The 21036-nt window shown below is 38.0% G+C and overlaps 1 protein-coding gene and 1 long non-coding RNA gene across 2 annotated transcripts in view; both read right to left on the bottom strand.

Moving 5' to 3' along the window:
- The window catches only part of LOC141760374 (uncharacterized), a 115235-nt gene that overhangs the window by 67945 nt on the left and 26254 nt on the right, over window positions 1–21036 (bottom strand). The window contains exons 9-11 of the mRNA XM_074623098.1: window positions 19431–19694; window positions 1857–2114; window positions 37–318 (exon numbers count right to left, since the gene is read on the bottom strand). Coding sequence (XP_074479199.1) covers window positions 37–318; window positions 1857–2114; window positions 19431–19694 — 804 coding nt within the window. The remainder of the gene's footprint in view (window positions 1–36; window positions 319–1856; window positions 2115–19430; window positions 19695–21036) is intronic.
- Window positions 13325–14637, bottom strand: LOC141760378 (uncharacterized). Its single transcript, XR_012592340.1, has 2 exons — window positions 14010–14637; window positions 13325–13866 (listed from the first exon to the last, which is right to left on the bottom strand). It is a non-coding gene; the product is annotated as an uncharacterized LOC141760378 (long non-coding RNA).

The raw sequence follows: 21036 nt of genomic DNA, 5'->3' as shown, positions 1-21036 counted from the left end.
TTTTAATTCCGTTTCAGAGACAAATGCTAAACTCACTATTTTCGGTGATATAGATTTGATCACTGTAGTCTGTGTAGTAAACTGTCTCTCCTCTCTCTCCTCTGCACCAGTAGACTCCTCCCTGTGAGACACTGAATTGATCACCTTGTGTGGTCAGGGGTTTAGAGGATGTCTCTCCTCTGTACCAGACGTAGTATTTCCACCCAGATGATGATGATGATGATGATGATGATGGGTCCACAGAGCAGGTCAGGGTCACACTGCCCCCTACAGGAATGTCTTTGTTGTCAGCTCTCAGTACAGCCTTTGGTTTATTTGCTGTTCAGTTTAGAACAGAGACATAAAAAGGTCATTAGTGTTCCTGTGAATGAACCAGATCAAAATACCTTGATGAAAAAGAATACACAATGAATTTCATCCATTCTTTGAGGTTGTCATAAAACTAACTGTCACATGGCCACAGAAAATACTCTTTTAATCACTGCGACCTAGTGTTGTCACGATACCACAATTCTGACTTCTATACGATACCCTGCCTAAATAGCTCGATACCGATACTGAGATATCACGTTAAAAATCTAAAACATCAGGTAAAGTAATGGAATAATAGATGACAGAACATGGAACTTAATTTTTTTTTTTTTATTAATTAAAAATGTTTAAATGTAAAAAGATATTCATTAAAATAGAGTCACTCTCACCGGACTGCTTTTCCTCTTCGTCCATTCACGTTACTGAGACACACGGTAAAATAATACTTTAACTCGTGCTCTTTGGTGGATTATGTTTTTGCCGAATTACAGGAGATGTTTGAATAGATTCAGAAAATTTGGTGAATCTAATTTTATCGGTGCATTTGATTGGTAATTATTGTGATGAAGAGCCAAATTGAACACTTTCACTGTTTTTTCCTTTTTTGGAAGACAACTGTATAATGCAAACTATCAATTAATTCATAATCTGTACCCACTTATCCTTTGCAGGCTCACAGAAAGCTGGAGCCTATCCCAGCTCTCATTGTGCAAGAGCAAGGGTACACCCGGGTCAGGTTGTTAGTCTATCACAGGGCTAATATATAACATAACATTCACACTAAAGCTTGATTTATGCTTGCCGCAGAGTCGCGAGTGTCCGCACAGCCAAAGTGATGTCACACCATCAGACACGGCCCTTTGCAGGGGTTTTCACCTGTCCACACACATCTACATTTTTCTAACTACATGGATGCGGATGGGCAGAGAAAATGGAGAGCTTTGAGGAGCTGTTTGCCGCAAGGAGAAATCCACACGGAGAACAGAAGATCCAAACGTTTCCTCATCACGATTACACGTCTACTCATGTCCGTGCGGCCGTCCTTGCGGAAAGCATAACGGAAGCTTAACGCCTACAGGCAATTTAGACTAGCCAATTAGGCGATTAATGTAAACTAACCTTACCAATGATTAACCTAACCTGCTAAACTGTACCATCGTTCCACCTATAAGTTACTTTATAGTCTTGATATTCAGTCCAGTACATTTCCCGGTGAATTATTATATTTCAGAAGCTGCAGTACTCTAATTACTGGCTCCTTTTCAGTAAAAAAAAATAATTTATTAGTGCGTGACCTGAAGAGAGCTACATAATTGTTGATGAAAGAAGTGTTTTCTGTTGCCTTATTTGGATAATATTTTCTTGATGGATTAAATATGGTCTAACTAATGCGAGACACTCAACTCAAGTGTTTTTATTTCATCACAGACTAAATACTTATACTCACATTCTGAACAATAACAAAGTCATTATAAACAGAGCATGTGAGTGACACATTCTTTGTTCAATATTACAGTAGTGTTCCGTATGAATAAAAGACTTACCTGATACTGTCAATGTCTTGGCATCACTCCACTGTGTAAAGGTATAGCCCCTTCTACCCATGCAACGGTATTCTCCACTGTGGGACTCACTAATAATGTATTCCTCGTGTGTTGTAAGAGTGTTTGTTCTGGGTGTTCTCCATTCATACGTCCAGCCAGTGTTTCCACCTCCCTCAATATCACATCGGAGAGTGATCTTCTCACTGCTGTATATCTGAGGCCAGTTGGGTTGAAGGGTCACAGTGGCCGTGTTTGGAACTGTTCACATCAAAAATACCCAGTTAGGATAAAAACAGGATTCAAAATTAAACAGTGTTCTACAATCCTTGTTTATTTCTGCTGTAAATGATGTGAATGCATGCTGTTCTATTCTGCAGCAAAATAAACTCATCAGCTATAACACAACAATTATAATGATGCAAATTGTGTAAAAGAAACTGCTCAAAGGCCAGTTAAGTACCAAGCAGTTTAATAACAGTACTAGCAGCTGCTCAAGGATAAAAGAGTTTACAGAGGCTCACAACAGTCCAAAAATACTAGTAGCCTTCCACAGGATGCATTTAGTACAGAGACTAGACAGTTTGATCCCAACAATATGGAAGAACATTAAGTAAAGCCCTGTTCAGACCTGGTATTAACATGCGTCCTCAGTGATCGGATCACAAGTGAACAGCTCTAAGTACAGGTGTGAACGCACTCAAGACGCATTGAGGACGCATTGAGATCCGATCGTTTGTGCAACTTAAAATCTTGATAAAATAAAAAACATGTTGTGATTTGACATTAAAGCAAGTATGACTTTTTGTCATATTTGCTGCCACTATATCCTGTACATGAGACAGATAACCTGAAAAAAAATCAGGTTCCCTTTTAGGACTCCTTATGGCATTTCACTGCGCCTTAAGGCAAAACAACCAATCAGAGCCAAGGATTTGTCTCACACAGCTGTCAATCACTGCTCGCAAAGTCAAATCATCATCAAACGGTCAAACTAGGCAGCACTGATCAAATATGATTCAATATTCTGTTACTATAATGTCTATTTCTCCCCTCAAATGTTTTCAGAAACATATTTTAGAGTACTGTTTAGCTGTAAAATGAGAAAGTTTGTGACCCGGCCACGATGTTTAAAACAGTCAAGCTAAAATCAAGCACCGCCCACCGGTCGGAGCAAACTTTCTTATATTACAGCCACACAGTACACTAAAATATGTTTCTGAAAATATTTGAGGCAAGAAATAGGCATTACAGTAACAGAATCTTAATTCTTATTTGATCAACGCTGCCTAATTTCACAGTTTGGTCGCAGTTTGTGAGCTGCATTAGACGAATCCTCGGCTCTGATTGGTTGTTTTCACTCAGGCACAGGGGAACCTTGGAAATGCCATAATGAGCACTAAAAGGAGGCAAAGGAAGCTGATTTGTTCACATATTAACTGTGTCATGGATGTGCTACTGTCAAATATGACAAAAATATATTTTTAGCAGGGATATGTTGATTTGACATTATAGACTCGAACTTCACTCAACTTCAAATATATTTAAACAATCCAAAATAGGAGCCATCCAACCTATTTCAAATCTAGAATAAAACAAGACAAAACCATTTCAACTACTGTAACAAAAATCAGCAGAATGGTGTTCAATGTCAAGTGATGTCTTAACGGATTCCAGATATTTAGAAATAAAACTGAACAGACTTAAGGAAGCCCCCAATCCCTCTATTGTGTCTATACAAAATGAAGAAGTCCAAATAGATGGCCCATTCTTGCCATGATGAAGGAACTTTTCTCAGTTAACATAATTTATTCATTCTTCTTTTTCTTCTAAACAACAATTCTTCCACGCCTCAAGAATTGTTTAAGAACATTAAAATTGTCGGTTGTTTTATTCAGCAGGAAATTAATAAACTCACCAATTTCCTGAATGATGACTGCATTACTTTCAGGTGTGGAGACATCTGGTTCCCTTCTCCATCCTCTGCAGGTGTAATTGCCTCCCGCTGAGATGGTTCTGTCTGGTTCATTAACATTTTCAGTCTGAAGAGAAAGTTTGTCAGAAGAGTCTGAAGTACGTCTGAACCATTCATAATTTAAGTCAGTAGGGTCCTCCAAAGAGCAGGTCAGTTTCACATCGCCTCCCTCTGGTATGATTGTCTTGTCTGCTGTCAGTGTGACCTGACGTCTACGTTCTGTTTAGTTTAGAAAAACAGTAAAACAAGGAAATTACTGTAATGGACATAGCATCAAAAATGTATTTACATGTTTACATAACACAAAGGAAACACTTTTGTTTCACATTATTATTATTATTGTTTAAATGAACCGATTTGTTTGCACTTTTCTGTACATAATAGATCTCCAGACACTAGGGAATTCTACATGTACATGTCTGGAGCCCCTTGATTGGTGGCAGAGAAAGTTCGACAAACTGCAGCTTAAGAAAACACAGACGGAGCACAAGCAAGTTAAGAGACATAGTTTGACAACACGTACACGGCTGCAAATACAGAAAACACAAGAAAATATAGAAGAGTCGTACACAGCAACATAAGTTTAAATACAAATGAAATTTCTAGGGGAGACACAAGTAGTCAGTAAACGGCTGATGCTAGGTGTATCCAATATATCCAATAATGAAATCATGCAATCAGAATGTGAAATCTAACATTAGCTGGCTTTCCAATATCGTTAACAAATGGTTAAGGTATTCATTAGTCTTGCGTTTTCCCTGGAAACTTGCACTGTGTTGTGTACAATACAATACAATACAACTACAATGCCTCATGTATTTGCAGCATTTTCTTAAGTGTCAGTGCATTGAGCTCTCTGGGCCCCTTGTGACAAAATCTGTTGAACTTGAAGACTTCTGTCTATTTAGTGGTTGGTTGGGTGAATGCAGAAAAAATATTCACTTGTTCAGAACTTGCTTACTTTATGTAGCATTTATTGTAAGATAAAAATTTTTTTTGCTGAATATAGACATGAACTACAACTTAAAGCTCAGGAAATACATCAAGTGGATGCTTTAGACGTCTTAGATTATTTTGTGACCTATTTTTTGGATTGTTGGTGTAACACTATAAATATTAATGTTTTTTTATCACAATTTGACAGCTACTTACCTTTCACATTCAGTTGTCTTGATTCGGATTCTGCCCACTCATCAAACTTACACGTGTACTTGCCCCTATCTGACACGGATACTGGATTAATAGCCATTTCTGCTGGCTGATGGTTTGGGTCCATTTGAAAGGGTGATCCGTCTTTGAAAAATGTAGCTTTCGCCTCATTTCTTGGAGTAGGATGCTTACAGCGCAGAATCACTGAGTCTCCTTCAAACAAAGTGAATGCAGGACTTTCCAGGATTGCCTTAACACCTATGTAACAGAAGAAGAGCGTCAGTTTATTGATAAACTCTCTCAAATGAACATACACTTCATCTGACATGTAAGTGATTTAGCAGTGTGATATGATATCACTGGTGAATATAATATCTGTAAACTGTCATGAACATTCAAACACAAAACATTAAGTTGGATTTAGAAGAAGCTGTAGAAGTCACACTTAATATGTTTACTAAATAAGCACATTTACCCATTTCTTACAGCTCCATAGTCCCCTTCACTGTTTGCTACATTACTGTAATAATTATAAGAAGAATATTGCTTTTGCAGGACACAGAGGATGGGTTAAATTTTACAGTGTCTAGTCCTGTATTCAACTTTCACAAAGAAACATTTATCAGATGGTTTGTTGTGAAAGCAAACCTATAATTTATATGAACCTCTTTATGTGAACAGCTCAACTCTGCCCTTCTTTTTAGGGGCCGGGCAGCTACAGTATGCAATTTCCACCAAAATGTATACAGGCCCAAGACTGCAGAAATGTTTATATGCTTCAAACTAGCAGGAACTATGAAGTCCATCACTTTGTTTTTCTCATAAACTGTTGTGGTGGCAGTTTCTGTTAAAACAAGACACAAACCAACGTAACAACTTGTCTTTCAGTGAATTTAATAAAAAGGGGTTTTAAATGTAAACATACTAAATGTGTCTCAGTTTATTTCCTGTTGCCGTGTATGTGAATGACATCAGCTGACAGGAAGTAAACATGGACCCAAGCTGTTTCCTAGCAACGCAATTCCGTTGCCATTCTGTTGAAATGCACTAAAACGGAGCGTTTCAGACAGAGCGTGAATACAGGTATATTCAGACAGGATGAGAAAAATAATGTGTTTTTTGAACATTAAAGCATGTAAATATGTTCTAGTAGAAACCCAAAATACAAGTATGAACCTCAAAATAAGCATGACATGTCCCCTTTAAAGGATTAATGATGATGGACCGTCCTCTACTTCTCTTTTGTCTTCCTCTTCCTTTTTTCATCTTCCTCCTCTAAATGCCCGGCCCCAAACCACAGCTGCGTAGCAGCTATACTCTTCTTTTTTTTTATTTTCTTTCTCATGATTATATATGTGATAGTCGGTCATTTAAAGCACACCACTCCAGATTATAATGTGTAATAAGCTTCATACCACATGCTTTCTGTGAGAGAAACCAACAAGAAATACAGCTTAAGTTGGTCAAGTTTTAAGTTTCTAAACCTAAAAATAAGATTTAATTTATATTTATATTCATACCAACATGGCTAATAAATAAGTAACATTATTGAAGCTAAACTTGGTGGTAGTCACAATAACTCGGAAACAATGCAAATGCTTCCAAACAGGGCACATGGGCTCACTGAATGAGTAAGAAAATGATGTAAAAGTAACCACATTTCACTCCAATAGAGAATCAATGCAATGGAGCATTGAAACTGTTCTGAAGGATTTTTGTATCCCAATAATCTCACTGTCGATACCAGAACCACACTGGGGCAGCCAGCGCACCATGTCACTATCCAAATTGAGTGAGATCATTTGAAAAGCATGTCGACACTCAACTGCCCTCAGTGTAATTATTGATTACATAACTCGTTGTTATTGAAATCTTTGGGCAGACTGTTGTAACTGACTCATCATTCTGATCTGTTAAGATGATCAAATGAATACGTGAAAAACAGGTAACAGACTCTACGGACAGTTTGATATCAAGGTCAGCACAGCATCAGGTCTCCCTTCATAAATAAACTGCACAATTTCAAAAAGAGTAAATAAAAAAGGTAATTACTGGAAAAAATGTGTGAGGAGAATACAATTTCTTGAGCACTAATCTAGACATTTAATAATCAGTATTGATACATACAGTAAAATGATACATACGTGGCAAAACACAAAAAGGGTTGTGACAAAGAGTGATACAGCATGTGATAAATAAGAGATATATATTGAGTGAGTAAATATTAAACAAAAATATATATACATATATCCTATAATATCTATATAAAATGTATATTTAAAAAATTGTCACCTTTATCTTGTCCGTAGAGGGGTGTATTCAGCACTAAAATAAAGATTAAAACTTCATTAGACAAAAACAAAGGCATTTAAAATCCAGCTGGAGTAGTACCAGTGGCAATTATAATCAGTAATTATTATTATTAATATTAAAGGGACTATTTGTAACTTTCAGAAATGCTTCTTAACAGCAACACCTGTGGCCGTTAAGTCAATGAAAGTCAGCGTCGGGCTCGTGCTTGCTCGCTCTAAATAGACATGAACTAGCATCGCTCAAAACAGTGAGGCGACACACGTCAGCTAAAACCACAATATCACCCATCACTTCACAAGACACGGGAAACCTCTGTTGGTCTGGAGGAGCTGCAGCATTTATTTCTGCACAAACGTCCACTGTACATTCACTAGATATTCTCAGAGCTAAACTAACTCTTCTGCAGTGTGTAGTGTGCGCGTGTTCACGTCTAGAGGTGGAGCGAGTACGAGCGAACGCGAACTGTCTGAGTGAAGGCAAGCAGACAGAGGAGGAGGGGCTCCGGCCACACGCGAGCATGCATGTGTCCCGAATAGGTACATTTATACGCTTAAAAAGTTACAAACAGTCCCTTTAACTGTTGCTTATCAATCATCAGTATCATGCATTTCTGTGATGATATTCTGTAAGTTGTCACAAATAAAAAAAAGAACTCTTTAAAATTAAATACATAAAATACAATAAATAGCAATAAATTAGATTCAAAAGCTATATACATAACAATACCTTGGACCATATGCTATACATGCATTGTGAAAATTACTAGTCCAGTGGTGTACTTAACACGGCCCTCCAGTCTGAACCAAGCCATATCCGCAACTAAGATAAACTAAGATAATCGCTACAAAACTACCATGTTGATAAAAAAAACACGATTCTGCCTTTGAAAATCAAACAGTTGTAAAGTCAGTGATGTACTCACAGAGTAGGCCCAGCACACAGAGCAAAGTGTGCCCCATCCTCACATCCAGCACCGACACGCTCTGCTCTGCTGAGAAATTCTTCTACTTTTAATAGTAATGCAACAGAAAGAGAGAAGTTAAATTTCACATATAGAATAGAACATGAGAGCTAAGGTTGTGTCCAACTTCCCTTTTGCCGAAGCTGAGAAACTTCTAGTGGCTTTAACCGCAGAATAGTTTGACAGGTTACACTTCCTGCCCACTGCAAAGATATATTAGCCTGCCTTTTGTGCAAAGGTTTGTGCCTGGTACCTAAAAAACGTTTCAAACATTGGCATTAACAACTACTTATTGCACATCCATGAAACATTTAATTTAATCATATCACATCATATACATACCTAACATTTTGTGTGTTATTTAGTGCATGTTGTGGGCATATACTGCCTATATTGTGATGAGGTTTGGAGTTGACTCTTGTTGTGAGTTGTTTGGTGGATTGGATGATTGAACTCTCTATCAGTAACAAGGAACAAACAAGATATATTGGCTATTTTACACTTTATTCATTTAATACACCGTCAGGAGCCTCAGTAGCGGTGGAAGATCCATACGCAGACACAACCGCCTGGCACCTCCTCCTCATGCTGGTCATCAACCTGGTCACACGTTGCTGTGGGATGGCGTTCCATTCCTCAACCAGGATTCGTTGCAGGTCAGCCAGCGTGGTTGTGTTGGTCACTCTAACACGTACAGCACGCCCAAGCTGATCCTACAAGGGTTGAATGGGGTTGAGGTCTGGACTCTTGGCAGGCCGTTCCATTCTCTCTACTCCCACATTGTGGAGGTAGTCTGTGATAACCCTGGCTCTGTGGGGGCGAGCGTTGTCATCTTGGAGGATGAAGTTAGGTCCCAGATTGTGGAGATATGGGATCGCCACTGGCTGCAGAATCTCCTCCAGATATCTCACTGCATTGAGATGGCCTTCAATGATGACAAGCCTTGTTTTGCCAGTGAGGGAGATGCCGCCCCACACCATGACACTGCCCTCACCAAAAGCTGTTACTCCATCGGTGCAACAATCAGCATAGCGTTCTCCGCGTCGTCTCCATACTTTGACCCTGCCATCCAACTTTCGCAGACAGAACCTGGACTCATCACTGAACATGACATTCCCCCACATGTTCAGGTTCCATTGTCTGTGTTGTCGACACCAGCGCAAACGGGCCTGACGGTGAGGGGCAATCATTGCAGGCTTCCTGGTAGCCTTATGAGCTCTGAGATTGGCTGTGTGCAGTCTGTTCCTGATTGCTGATCAGAGATCTGTATGCCATAACGTCCTGCAAACCTTGCCTGCAAATCTCTAGAAGACAGCCTACGGTACCTCAGTGCTGTAAGGGTGATGAACCGGTCTTCCTGGGGTGTTGTCTTCCTGGGACGCCCACTTCGCGGTCTGTCTTCTACATCACCGGTTTCACGAAACTTGGCCTTCAGTTTGGAAATGGTACCAGGGCTGACTCCAAATAATGCTGCAACTTGGTTTTGCGGAACACCAGCTTCAACTTGCCCTATCGCACGGGCCTTATCCAGATTAGATAAACATGGCATGCCGATGCTTGGAGCAGACACCAAATGATCACTTTAGTAGGGCGCAGCACCCAGCAGGCCCCATGTACACAGGTGCTCAAAACAAGAGTCAATACCAACAGGAGAATACACTGTTTTCCATTTTTAAAGAATTTTGGCAAATTTTTCTTGGGCACTACCCACAGAATCAGCTGTGCTGCTCATCCCACAAATGCATGATCCTTACAAGTTGGACATCATTGTGAAGGTCAATAAACAGGCTTTCCTTATCACTTAAAAGTGCAATGACAATTTTGATGATAATATAATAGCTTAGAACACATAAGAGCACTTGTGGAAATTAAAAAGTATATATATATATATAGTAGATACAGAGTAATAATGAGTGTTTTTGACTCACCAAACTTTAATACCAACTTTTCATTTTGAAGACTTTGTGGGATGCTACATTGTAAGATGGAGTAAGCATATCTGTAATATGAGATGCCTTTGTTTTTACCTCATGTTGCTACAATAACTTCAGATATAAACAGAAATAAAGGAAATCAAATGAACAAACACTAAATTAACCGTTGCATGTGTTTGGTTCCATTGTGCTATACAGATTACTTTATACTGTAGCAATGGAGCCTGAGAAAAAACAAGCCAAGCCAATGCTTCTCAGCATGAGTTTGACTTTCTAGTTCCTCATCACAAATAGAACATGTGTTGCTACGATAACAAGAAATGCACAGGTTTCATCATATTCACACCAGAGCTTGTGGTTTTTTTGCACAGAAAGGAGGAGGGGTCCTATGCTGTACAGGATGTAGAATGAGGTTGTTTTAAGTGGTAGAAATGTAGTCAAGTGCAATGCATCAGTAATAGATAATATAGCAATTAAAGCACAATTTTTATAACAATGTTTTGAATACAACGGTGTCTGAAGTGAGTGGTCAATATTTCTCAATATGTATCATAAGACGACAAAAGGCAAAACCAGAAGGTTGAGTTTGTGAAAATCTGACATAAAGGTTCCCACTGCTTTTCTTCATTATTTGTACTGCAGGTCCAAGTAAATTCATTGATTTTGTATTAATGTCATGTTTCTAATTAAAGACGTTGTCAAGATCAGTCGGTCGGTCTGTCGGATGGATCAACCAGTTCCATGCATTAGTGCAGTGCTACCAGGAATTTGACCCCAGGAACTGAGCAAAGCAGGATAATATTTTTAGCTGTCAAATAAGTCAAAGGAAATGACGAGTTTAAATTGAAAGAGTTCAAAAAGTTAAGTTATGGAGTGCTACAGCATTTGGAGAATGTGGCTCATTATGAGTCACCTTGACATGGCATCCTGGGACATAAGCAGTCCTAGTCCCAGGCTAAAAAAGGAGTACTTGCTTCCTGTAGGTATCAGTTAGGGTAGTTTGACACCCCCCTGTGGTCCTTTATGGACATTTCTTTTTTAACTGCACAGTGACTGGGGTCTAACAAGTCAAACAATAAAACATACTCAATAAAAACATCCTCACCTACAAATTAGACAAACTTAGGTTTGCTGTAGTGAGTGCAATGTAGTGCCTCCTCTTCCAGCTCTATACATACAGTATATTGGAATCCTGTACTGTATATTCAACTTTTAAAATCACATAAGATGCTAAAATGTAAGTCCTTTAGTGATTAGTGTAATAGGCTTATTTGAATCAGCAAGGATGCATCTCTCTCACTAGTCTGTACACTAGCAGAACCAACCTAAAACAAGTCCAAATAAGGTTTTATGGAAAGAGTGACCCATTTTAAATTTGAATGCCTCTGTTAATCTCTGTTTGAAATACGTTTTCTGCTTTCCTAACCAGACTTTAATTCTTGGTTTACAGTGCAAGCAGCTAGTAAAGGTAAATTTGGTTAATCTGCTTGCTATGAACACAGCACATAAATGCATATGATAATAGAAAATTACATTTTTATATTTTATGAAGAATATATATATTTGAGCCCCATATTTCTTCTAAATGAAAAAAAATACAGAATAACAATGTACAGAATAACTGCATAATCCACAAAGATGTGTCCTCCAGTTTCAAGTAAATACTGCATGAATGTCATCATTCTGGCTTTCACAGTCTTTGGCTTCTGAAAATCTTCTTGTTGACCTCTTGGTGGTGCTGTGACTTCAGATTTTACACTTGTCTACTTATCTCTACTTTCTTATGTTAAATGAAAGATTAAGCAGTAAAACAGTGGCTTACAAGATTTGTTAAAAAAATCGCTGCGGGCTCTGTGTGGGAACAAATCTCGTGTGTGCGTAATGTGTCACTAAAAGTCAGTCCAATGAGGGGTGACGCAGCACCCAGTACAGAACATCCTCCATGTCATGCAGCCTGTGCAGCAGTCCGTTGCCCATACGGCGATGAGCGGACTGCAGCAACACTGTTTACCATTGGCAGAGCATTTTGGCAAATTTTACTTGCCCGCTAACCACATAATCAGCTGTGCTGCTCATCCCATAAATGCATTATCCTTACAAGTTGGACATCATTGTGAAGGTAAATAAACAGGCTTTCCAATGATGTAAAATAAAATGCCAATTAGCATTGTAACAGAGAAATAATCCACCAAACACAAGTTTCTGAACTTTTTTTCCCCAGTTTTATATATTTATTATCGAAAATCAATTAACAACACAAAACAATGAAAAATATTATCCAGAAACCCTCACAGGTACTGCATTTAGCATAAAAACAATGCTCAAATCATAACATGGCAAACTGCAGCCCAACAGACAACAACAGCTGTCAGTGTGTCAGTGTGATGACTTGACTCTGACTTGCTCAAAACTGCATGTGATTATCATAAAGTGGGCATGTCTGTAAAGGGGAGACTCGTGGGTACCCATAGAACCCATTTTCATTCACATTTCTTGAGGTCAGAGGTCAAAGGACCCCTTTGAAAAATTACAGTTTTTCCTCGCTAAAATATAGCACAAGTTTGGAGCGTTATTTTAGCCTCCTTCTCAACAACACCATATGTGTGATTCATGACGCAATTCAAACTGGATCAAAAAAATATTTGACTCTCAACGTTGACTACTGTACATATTGTTTCTGAAATAAGGTCCCATTGGGTCCACCCGAAGGGGAGGCACTCTGCCTCTTTATAATAATGTAGGGAAATGAAAATTCCCACTGTGCTCTGTGCATGGAATCCCCTCTCGATTATCCACCCCATGATGCATGTGTCAGCATCACATGTAAAAGTCTTCATGATGATATACCACTAGGTTTGTATGCATTTGGCTCTGAGATTTCTGCCTTCACCACAATACAATAGAAGTTCAATTGATTTTTAGTTAAAGGAATCCAATAGCATGTCCAGAGCAAATATCTCCAGTGAACAGTTCTGATTGGATCTTGTTTTTACCAAAGAAATAGTCCCTGAACGTCAATACCAGGTCCACTTCAAGGCTTTTGCCAAGCCTTATAGTGTCAGACGGATACTTTAGAATGTGCTTATCCAGTTAGGCTGTCCAGTCAAACAAACTATTAAAAACACAACTGACATCTTACTGCTGAAATAAAAGTTTATTGATGCATAAAATGCTCAAAAAGATTTACACAAAAACACAAAAAATATACAATCTGTTCAGATAAAAATAAAATACATATAGTATATCAATACATTTTTAAAAAGATAGAGGAAAACATTTACAAGTAATATCTGTTGTTTGATAGATTATTACATATATTAAAGTAAACACTGATGTTCTGGATCTTTCTCATCCAACACAGAAAACGATGCCGACTTTAAAGCTGCACAGCTGGTTACTAAAGCTCAAATTCCGACAACAACTTAAAAAGAAATAACAAAATGATGCATATCATTATTAATAATACTGCAGAGCATAAATACTAACTGAGAATATGCTTCAGTAGTCTTGTGCTTGTGCTGAGAGTAATTAAATCCACATGATGTGATTATTTGATATAATTTACTAACACATTTAACTGTACAACATACTGAGCATGTCTAATATGTGGATAGCTGGGGTGCACACAAGACTTTCATGAAATGCTCTCAACCATTTGTCGATACGGCTCTCTTTACAGACCTGGAAGAGAATCAGAAAAAACAAAGACATGTCGTTATTCATGATGCAAGGATGCTTTCTGACATGTAATTCTGACTCAGACCCATTTAATGATCTGGAAAATAAATCATTAAAGTGTAAACATCATATGGCAGCATTATTACCAAGAGCTGGTCCTGGTTTAAATTCAGAATAAACAGTTGACAGCAGTTGATTTGGGCATACATCAGATTGTTGTCTAACACAAAAGCCAGATCTCAGGATTTGTTTGCTGTACAGCAGACATATTCTGTTCTGTACAGCTGGATGGAAATGTGGGATTACTGTGTGTTTTTTCACGACTGTACAGCAGCGTCAGACATATTTTTTTTTTTTTTTTGTTATATTGTGCAATACAAACAAACAAAACGTTATGTGCAACCATAAAGAAAGCACAATTTGGTGGCAAAAAATGTACAAGACGGAATGGAGAAGGTGGAGAGGCAACGGCATGATGAGTAAAACAATAACAGAAAAACAATTCAGCTGTATGACTTACCTGTGAGATGTGGATATATTAAAATCAAATAACACACAAACACTCACATACTGTATGTGAAAAACACAAACTTAGAAATACACACAAGAGCAAAAGGCCCTAGATACTGTGAGATTTGACAATTTAAAACACTGGTGGCTGCCAAGTAGCACGTAGTAGCTACCCGAGGTGACTTGGATTAATTGAACTGCTAACTCATAATTCCCTTGAGTGTAATGATATAACACATTTCAATACAAACTTCGAGCATGACTGATGTACCTGCAGTTTCTGTCGTCACATCAGAGTAATCAACGCTCTCCTCTGGTTCATGCTGCTTCCCTGTTAAATGATCAGATGAATCCATAAAATAAAATAAATTCACTTCAGGCCAAAACATCTCTAAAGTATTCTCTATTTATTGCATGTATTGGGAGTACTCACGCTTCTTTCCAATGTCTTTCAGTTCAATAAAAGAATAGGTGACATCCTGGGAATCAGCTGCATCTGAAATATGCATGTTATTTAGTTACAGGATTTTATATAAATCACTCGTTATCAATCCCCTTAAAGCTTCAGTGGGCATCATTTTTTGGCATCATTGGGCAAAAATTCCATAATGACCTTTCAACATATTGTAATTCAAGTGTTCTGAGAGAAAACGAGACTTCTGCACCTCCTCATGGCTCTGTTTTCAGGCTTTAAAAAATCTAGCCCTGACAGAAGTCTTTGACCAATCACAGGTCAGTTCAGAGGCTCCGGTTTCCCCCCACAGTCCAACACGCATGCAGGTTAGGTTAATTGTTGACTCTAAATTGCCCATAGGTGTGAATATGTGCATGAATGGTTGTCTGTCTCTATGTGTCAGCCCTGTGATAGTCTGGTGACCTGTCCAGGGTGTACCTCGCCTTCGCCCAATGTCAGCTGGGATCGGCTCCAGCCCCCCGCGACCCTGAATAGGATAAGCGGTTACAGATAATGGATGGATGGATTTATATATACAGTATATAAATCAAGCCTGTGCTTACCATCGAGAGGAGAGGAACATTCATTGGGTTCAGCCTCATTCTGGTTGACCAAGTGACTTGTGGTGGAGCCCCGATCGGTGCTCTCAGACCGGATCGGCCTACAAAGTGTAGCAAATACATTCAAAAAAGGAACATGGAATGTTTTTTCTCTTATGTTCAAAAGAAGACGAGCGTTGTACCAACCTGATGAAGCATGAATCTGTGAAAAAGACATTTGTTGTTACATGGTTTTGTATTGTAAGTTGTTATACTGCCATTCCATTTCATGAGATCAGAATATATCTGTGTATTTGAGAAATGAATGCACAAAACATCTAATAACAGAAGAAATAGGTCTCACCTTTGGACGGTTTGTAGCGATACAAAAGGAGCAGAAGAAGAAGAAGTATGATTCCACACACCAGCCTAATAATGAACTCTACAGGAAATGACGAGCCTTCAGGCCTGGACCCTGCTATAATAAATGATAACTGTTAATAAACTTATAAAGCACTTTTCTTCAACTGAATTTACAGAGTGATTTAATAAAGATAATACAGTAAAGACAAAAATCCATAAATACAAACATACAAACAAAATCTACAACACATACACATATACTGTATACAAAAGCATACATTTACAAGTCCAGAGGTATAAACAACACACATGCACAACAAAAATCCCTGTTTCAATGCCATGCATATTTTGATACACAAGTAAACACTTGCGAAACAATATATACATACACATGATGAACTACAGTGTTAGTGTTAGCCATTCATAATAACTTGTGACTATCACAACCACTGATGCAGCTCAAAAGGAAACATATTTTTTTTTCTGAATCCAACAAGTGAAATAGTCTGAAACTAAAGCTACTTCAAATTCAAGCATTTGACAATATTTCTTTCTCAGACAGAACCATGTTTTGCATAAATGAAAATGCAGCATCCGTTTTATTCCTACTCACCTTTAACTGACATCCAACTCTCTGGTGACACTTGTTGTGAGTATTGACACTTGTAGAAGCCTTCATCTGACTTTGACACTGCAGAGATATTTAGCTCCCATCTGGTGTCATTTTGGATGAGTTCATCATTTCGATAGAAAAACACATTGGAAGCAAATTGTTGCCTTCTCAATTTGCAGCTCAGACTAACAGAATCTCCCTCAGTCACAGGATACACGGGGCTCGCCAGGATAATGTGTTGTTCTGTAAAACAGTCAAAGAATATGAGGCTTCAGTCAGAGATCAGCTGGTGCAGAACTTCAGACTGAGTGGATGTATAATGATGAGAAGAGATCACACTTTGAGTGTTTCGTTGTTGTTATTTTACAGAGTGATCAGTGATTGTGTACATACAACTTATGTAACTTACTATACAAGTGAACTTTTACCAAATACAAAAATGCTGTTGAGCTTTATGAGTGGACGGTTAAAGAAAGCAAAACTTTCAAAGACAGGCGATTTTGTTCTGGCAGTAGTTTGTGTACAAACGTGCTGCTAAATGTTGATGACATTTACTAATGAACAAGACTAACATTGAATTATCATAATATAGGTAAGATGAACCTACTTAGGCTAAATCTATAGAGTATAGAAAAACATATTTTGGTTAATGTTAGTCACCTACAATTACTTATAATACCATGTAGCAAAGTAATGGGCTAAACTCTTAAAATGTCAGTGAACCTTACTTTATAAAAGAAAAAGAAAATGCAATGAAACCATACCCTGTATAGTGATGTTGACTGCGTTGCTGAACTCTCCTGATCCAGACTCACACCAGTACACACCGGTATCCCTAGGCCAGATACTGCGTATGTTGCATGTGGATCCACTAATTGTCCCCCTGTAGGAGCAGGAGGATAGGTAGCTCTGCTCAGTAAACTTCCTCACTCTCCACTTAGTAGAGTTTCCTTTACAGTTCAGTGACACAGAGTCAGAGGTGAATTGTTGCACTCTGTCAGGACTCACTGTGAGAGACGCTGATGAATGAACATCTGAAAAACAACATGTAATAAGCGGTCAAACCAAGCACAGGGAACTTAAGATTAAAATTGCCACAATACATATATTCCTTTAATCTAATTGTTTTTGCTGAGGATTGGTACAAACTAGGGCGGTCAATCAATTAAAATATTTAATCATGATTAATTGAATGATTGTCCATAGTTAATCACAATTAATCGCAAATGAATCGCACATTTTGTATCTGTTCAAAATGTACCGTAAAGGGAGATTTGTCAAGTATTTAATACTCTTATCAACAAGGGAGTGGGAAAAAATGCTTGCTTTATGCAAATATATTTATATACTGTATTTATTATTAGAAATCAATTAACAACACAAAAAATGACAAATATTGTCCAGAAACCCTCACAGGTACTGCATTTAGCATAAACAACTCAAGCCCAACAGGCAACAACAGCTGTCAGTGTGTCAGTGTGCTGACTTGACTATGACTTGCCCCAAAACTGTATTGTGTGATTATCATAAAGTGGGCATGTCTGTAAAGGGGAGACTCGTGGGTACCCATAGAACCCATTTTCATTCACATATCTCTAAGTCACAAGTTAAAGGTTATCTTATTATCTAGTTTAACTTTTTTATATAATTAGTATTTTATTGATTTTTTACATGAACACTGTCACATTTTGTTCCAAAAAAATCAAACTCCTATAGGCAAAATAATATTAATATAACAAATAATAATAAATAAATAAAAGACATAAATGAATACATTAAAAAAAATCTCCAGAGTTTATCTTAAATGATAGTGTCTTCTAACTATACACACCTGCATGTTGTATGAGTAAAAATATTAAGTATAACCAGCAAGTTTAAGCGAAAATCTCATATCTCTCTTTTTGGTGTTTTATGCTATCAGATTAATTAAAAAAGGGAAAGGTAAGAACAGAAGGAAACCAGGAAATTCCAAGTCCAATAAAATCACCCAGTAAGGTGGAAAGCAGAAAGTTTGGTTTTATGCTTGCGAGAGAGTAAAGATCAAACGATTATCACAGTTAATTAATTGTCAATATAGGAATTTGTTTTCAAGATACTGTATGTTGGTCACGGACAAAAAAATTGATGAGCCAAGGTGATGACATAACATCTGCTTCTTGACTAAAGGACAGACGGAAACAGACCTACCTCCAGACCAGGCAAACTTATGTTCGCTGTTCAGAGTGTAAAACACTGGATCTCCTCTTCCAGCTCTGCACCTATATCCTGCTGTGTGTGTCTGTCCATGAACGATGTAGGAATCCTGTTCAGTCCCACTGATGCTGCCAGGTAGCAGCTCATAACTGTAAGAGTTGCCTGCTAGTTTAGGAACAGCCTTATACCAGTAGAACCTCCATCCTGCAGATGGATGTTTAACATTGCAGGTCAGAGTTACTGAGTCTCCAGGACTCAGCCATAATGGAGACACAGTGAGGACAGGCTGAGGTTTATCTGTTGGAAATGGATTTTTCAGAATGAAGACATGTAATGATAGTGAATCAAATGCATCATGTACAATCAGTACACACAAACATTAAAATATATATGAACCAAAACAACTCTTAAATGAATTGTATAATATTCACTTTGAAAGAATAGTGTTGTGACTCACTGTATGGTACTGTCAATGTGATGGCATCACTCCAATCTGTTGAAGACTGCTCTGCACTTTTCATTCTGCCCTTACACCTGTAGGTTCCACTGTGGGATGAATAAACATTTCTAATACTGTGTTCTTTTTGATTTGATAGTTTGTTTGAGCTGGGTGTTGTTTTCCATTCGTACTCCCACTCAGTGTCTCCTCCGTTCTTGACCTCACATCTGAGAGTGATCGTCTCTCCTTTATATATTTCAGTCCAGATGGGGTGCAGAGTCACAACAGCCTCTTTTGCAACTGTTCGTGTTCAAGAATTTCCAGAAAGGATACAAAAATTAAGACAAAACATTAAATCTACATCAAAACATAATGTCTTTAGCCTTTTTATCCATCAATTATTATGAATACAAAACAGTTGTTTAATTCTGTTTCAGAGACAAATGCTAAACTCACTATTTTCGGTGATATAGATTTGATCACTGTAATCTGTGTAGTAAACCGGCTCTCCTCTCCCTCCTATGCACCAGTAGACTCCTCCCTGTGAGACACTGATTTGATCACCTTGTGTGGTCAGGGGTTTAGAGGATGTCTCTCCTCTGTACCAGAAGTATTTCCAACCAGATGATGGTGATGGGTTCACAGAGCAGGTCAGGGTCACACTGCCCCCTACAGGAATGTCTTTGTTGTCAGGACTCAGTACAGCATTTGGTTTATTTGCTGTTCAGTTTAGAACAGAGACATAAAAAGGTCATTAGTGTTCCTGTGAATGAACCTGATCAAAATACCTTGATGAAAAAGAATACACAATGAATTTCACCCATTCTTGGAGGTTGTCATAAAACTAACTGTCACATGGCCACAGAAAATACTCTTTTAATCACTGCGACCTAGTGTTATCATGGTACTAAAATTCTGACTTCTGTACGATACCCTGCCTAAATAGCTCGATAAAGATACTGAGATACCACGTTAAAAATCTAAAACATCAGGGAAAGTAATGGAATAATAGATGACAGAACATGAAACTTAATTGTTATTTTTTTATTAATTAAAAATGTTAAAATGTAAAAATATATTCATTAAAAAAATGAAATGGTATGCAGCAATCTTAAATCCCCTGTATTTAAGTTTATGTGATTATGTGACTGATAGTTCATTTTATATTTGCATTTATTTTTGATAATGCACACATATTTACATTTCATTGGTATTCTTATTTCTATTTTTCTTTTAATTTATCTATGCTTATATAGAGTCACTCTCACCGGACTGCTTTTCCTCTGCGTCCATTCACGTTACTGAGACCCACGGTAAAATACTTTATCTCATGCTTTTTGGTGGATTATGTGTTTGCCGAATTACAGGAGATGTTTGGACAGATTCAGAAAATTTGGTGAATCTAATTTTATCGGTGCATTTTAATTGGTAATTATTGTGATGAAGAGCCAAATTGAACACTTTCACTGTTTTTTCCTTTTTTGGAAGACAACTGTATAATGCATACTATCTATTAATTCATAATCTGTACCCACTTATCCTTTGCAGGCTCACAGAAAGCTGGAGCCTATCCCAGCTCACATTGGGCGAGAGCAAGGGTACACCCGGGTCAGGTTGTTAGTCTATCACAGGGCTAATATATAACATAACATTCACACTAAAGCTTGATTTATGCTTGCCGCAGAGTCGCAAGTGACCGCAGGGGCCAAAGTGACGTCACACAATCAGACACGGCCCTTTGCAGGGGTTTTCGCCTGTCCGCACACATCCACATTTTTCTAACTACATGGATGCGGATGGGCAGAGAAAATGGAGAGCTTTGAGGAGCTGTTTGCCGCGAGGAGAAACTAGCCAATTAGGCGATTAATGAAAACTAACCTTACCAATGATTAACCTAACCTGCTAAACTGTACCATCGTTCCACCCTATAAGTTACTTTATATTCTTGATATTCAGTCCAGTACATTTCCCTGTGAATTATTATATTTCAGAAGCTGCAGTACTCTAATTACTGGCTCCTTTTCAGTAAAAAACTGAATTTGTTAGTGCGTGACCTGAAGAG

This window comes from Sebastes fasciatus, chromosome 22, assembly GCF_043250625.1.
Source record: "Sebastes fasciatus isolate fSebFas1 chromosome 22, fSebFas1.pri, whole genome shotgun sequence".
Classification (NCBI taxonomy): domain Eukaryota; kingdom Metazoa; phylum Chordata; class Actinopteri; order Perciformes; family Sebastidae; genus Sebastes; species Sebastes fasciatus.
The sequence above is the reverse complement of the archived record's forward strand: the minus strand, read 5'-3'. Positions and strand labels throughout refer to the sequence as shown.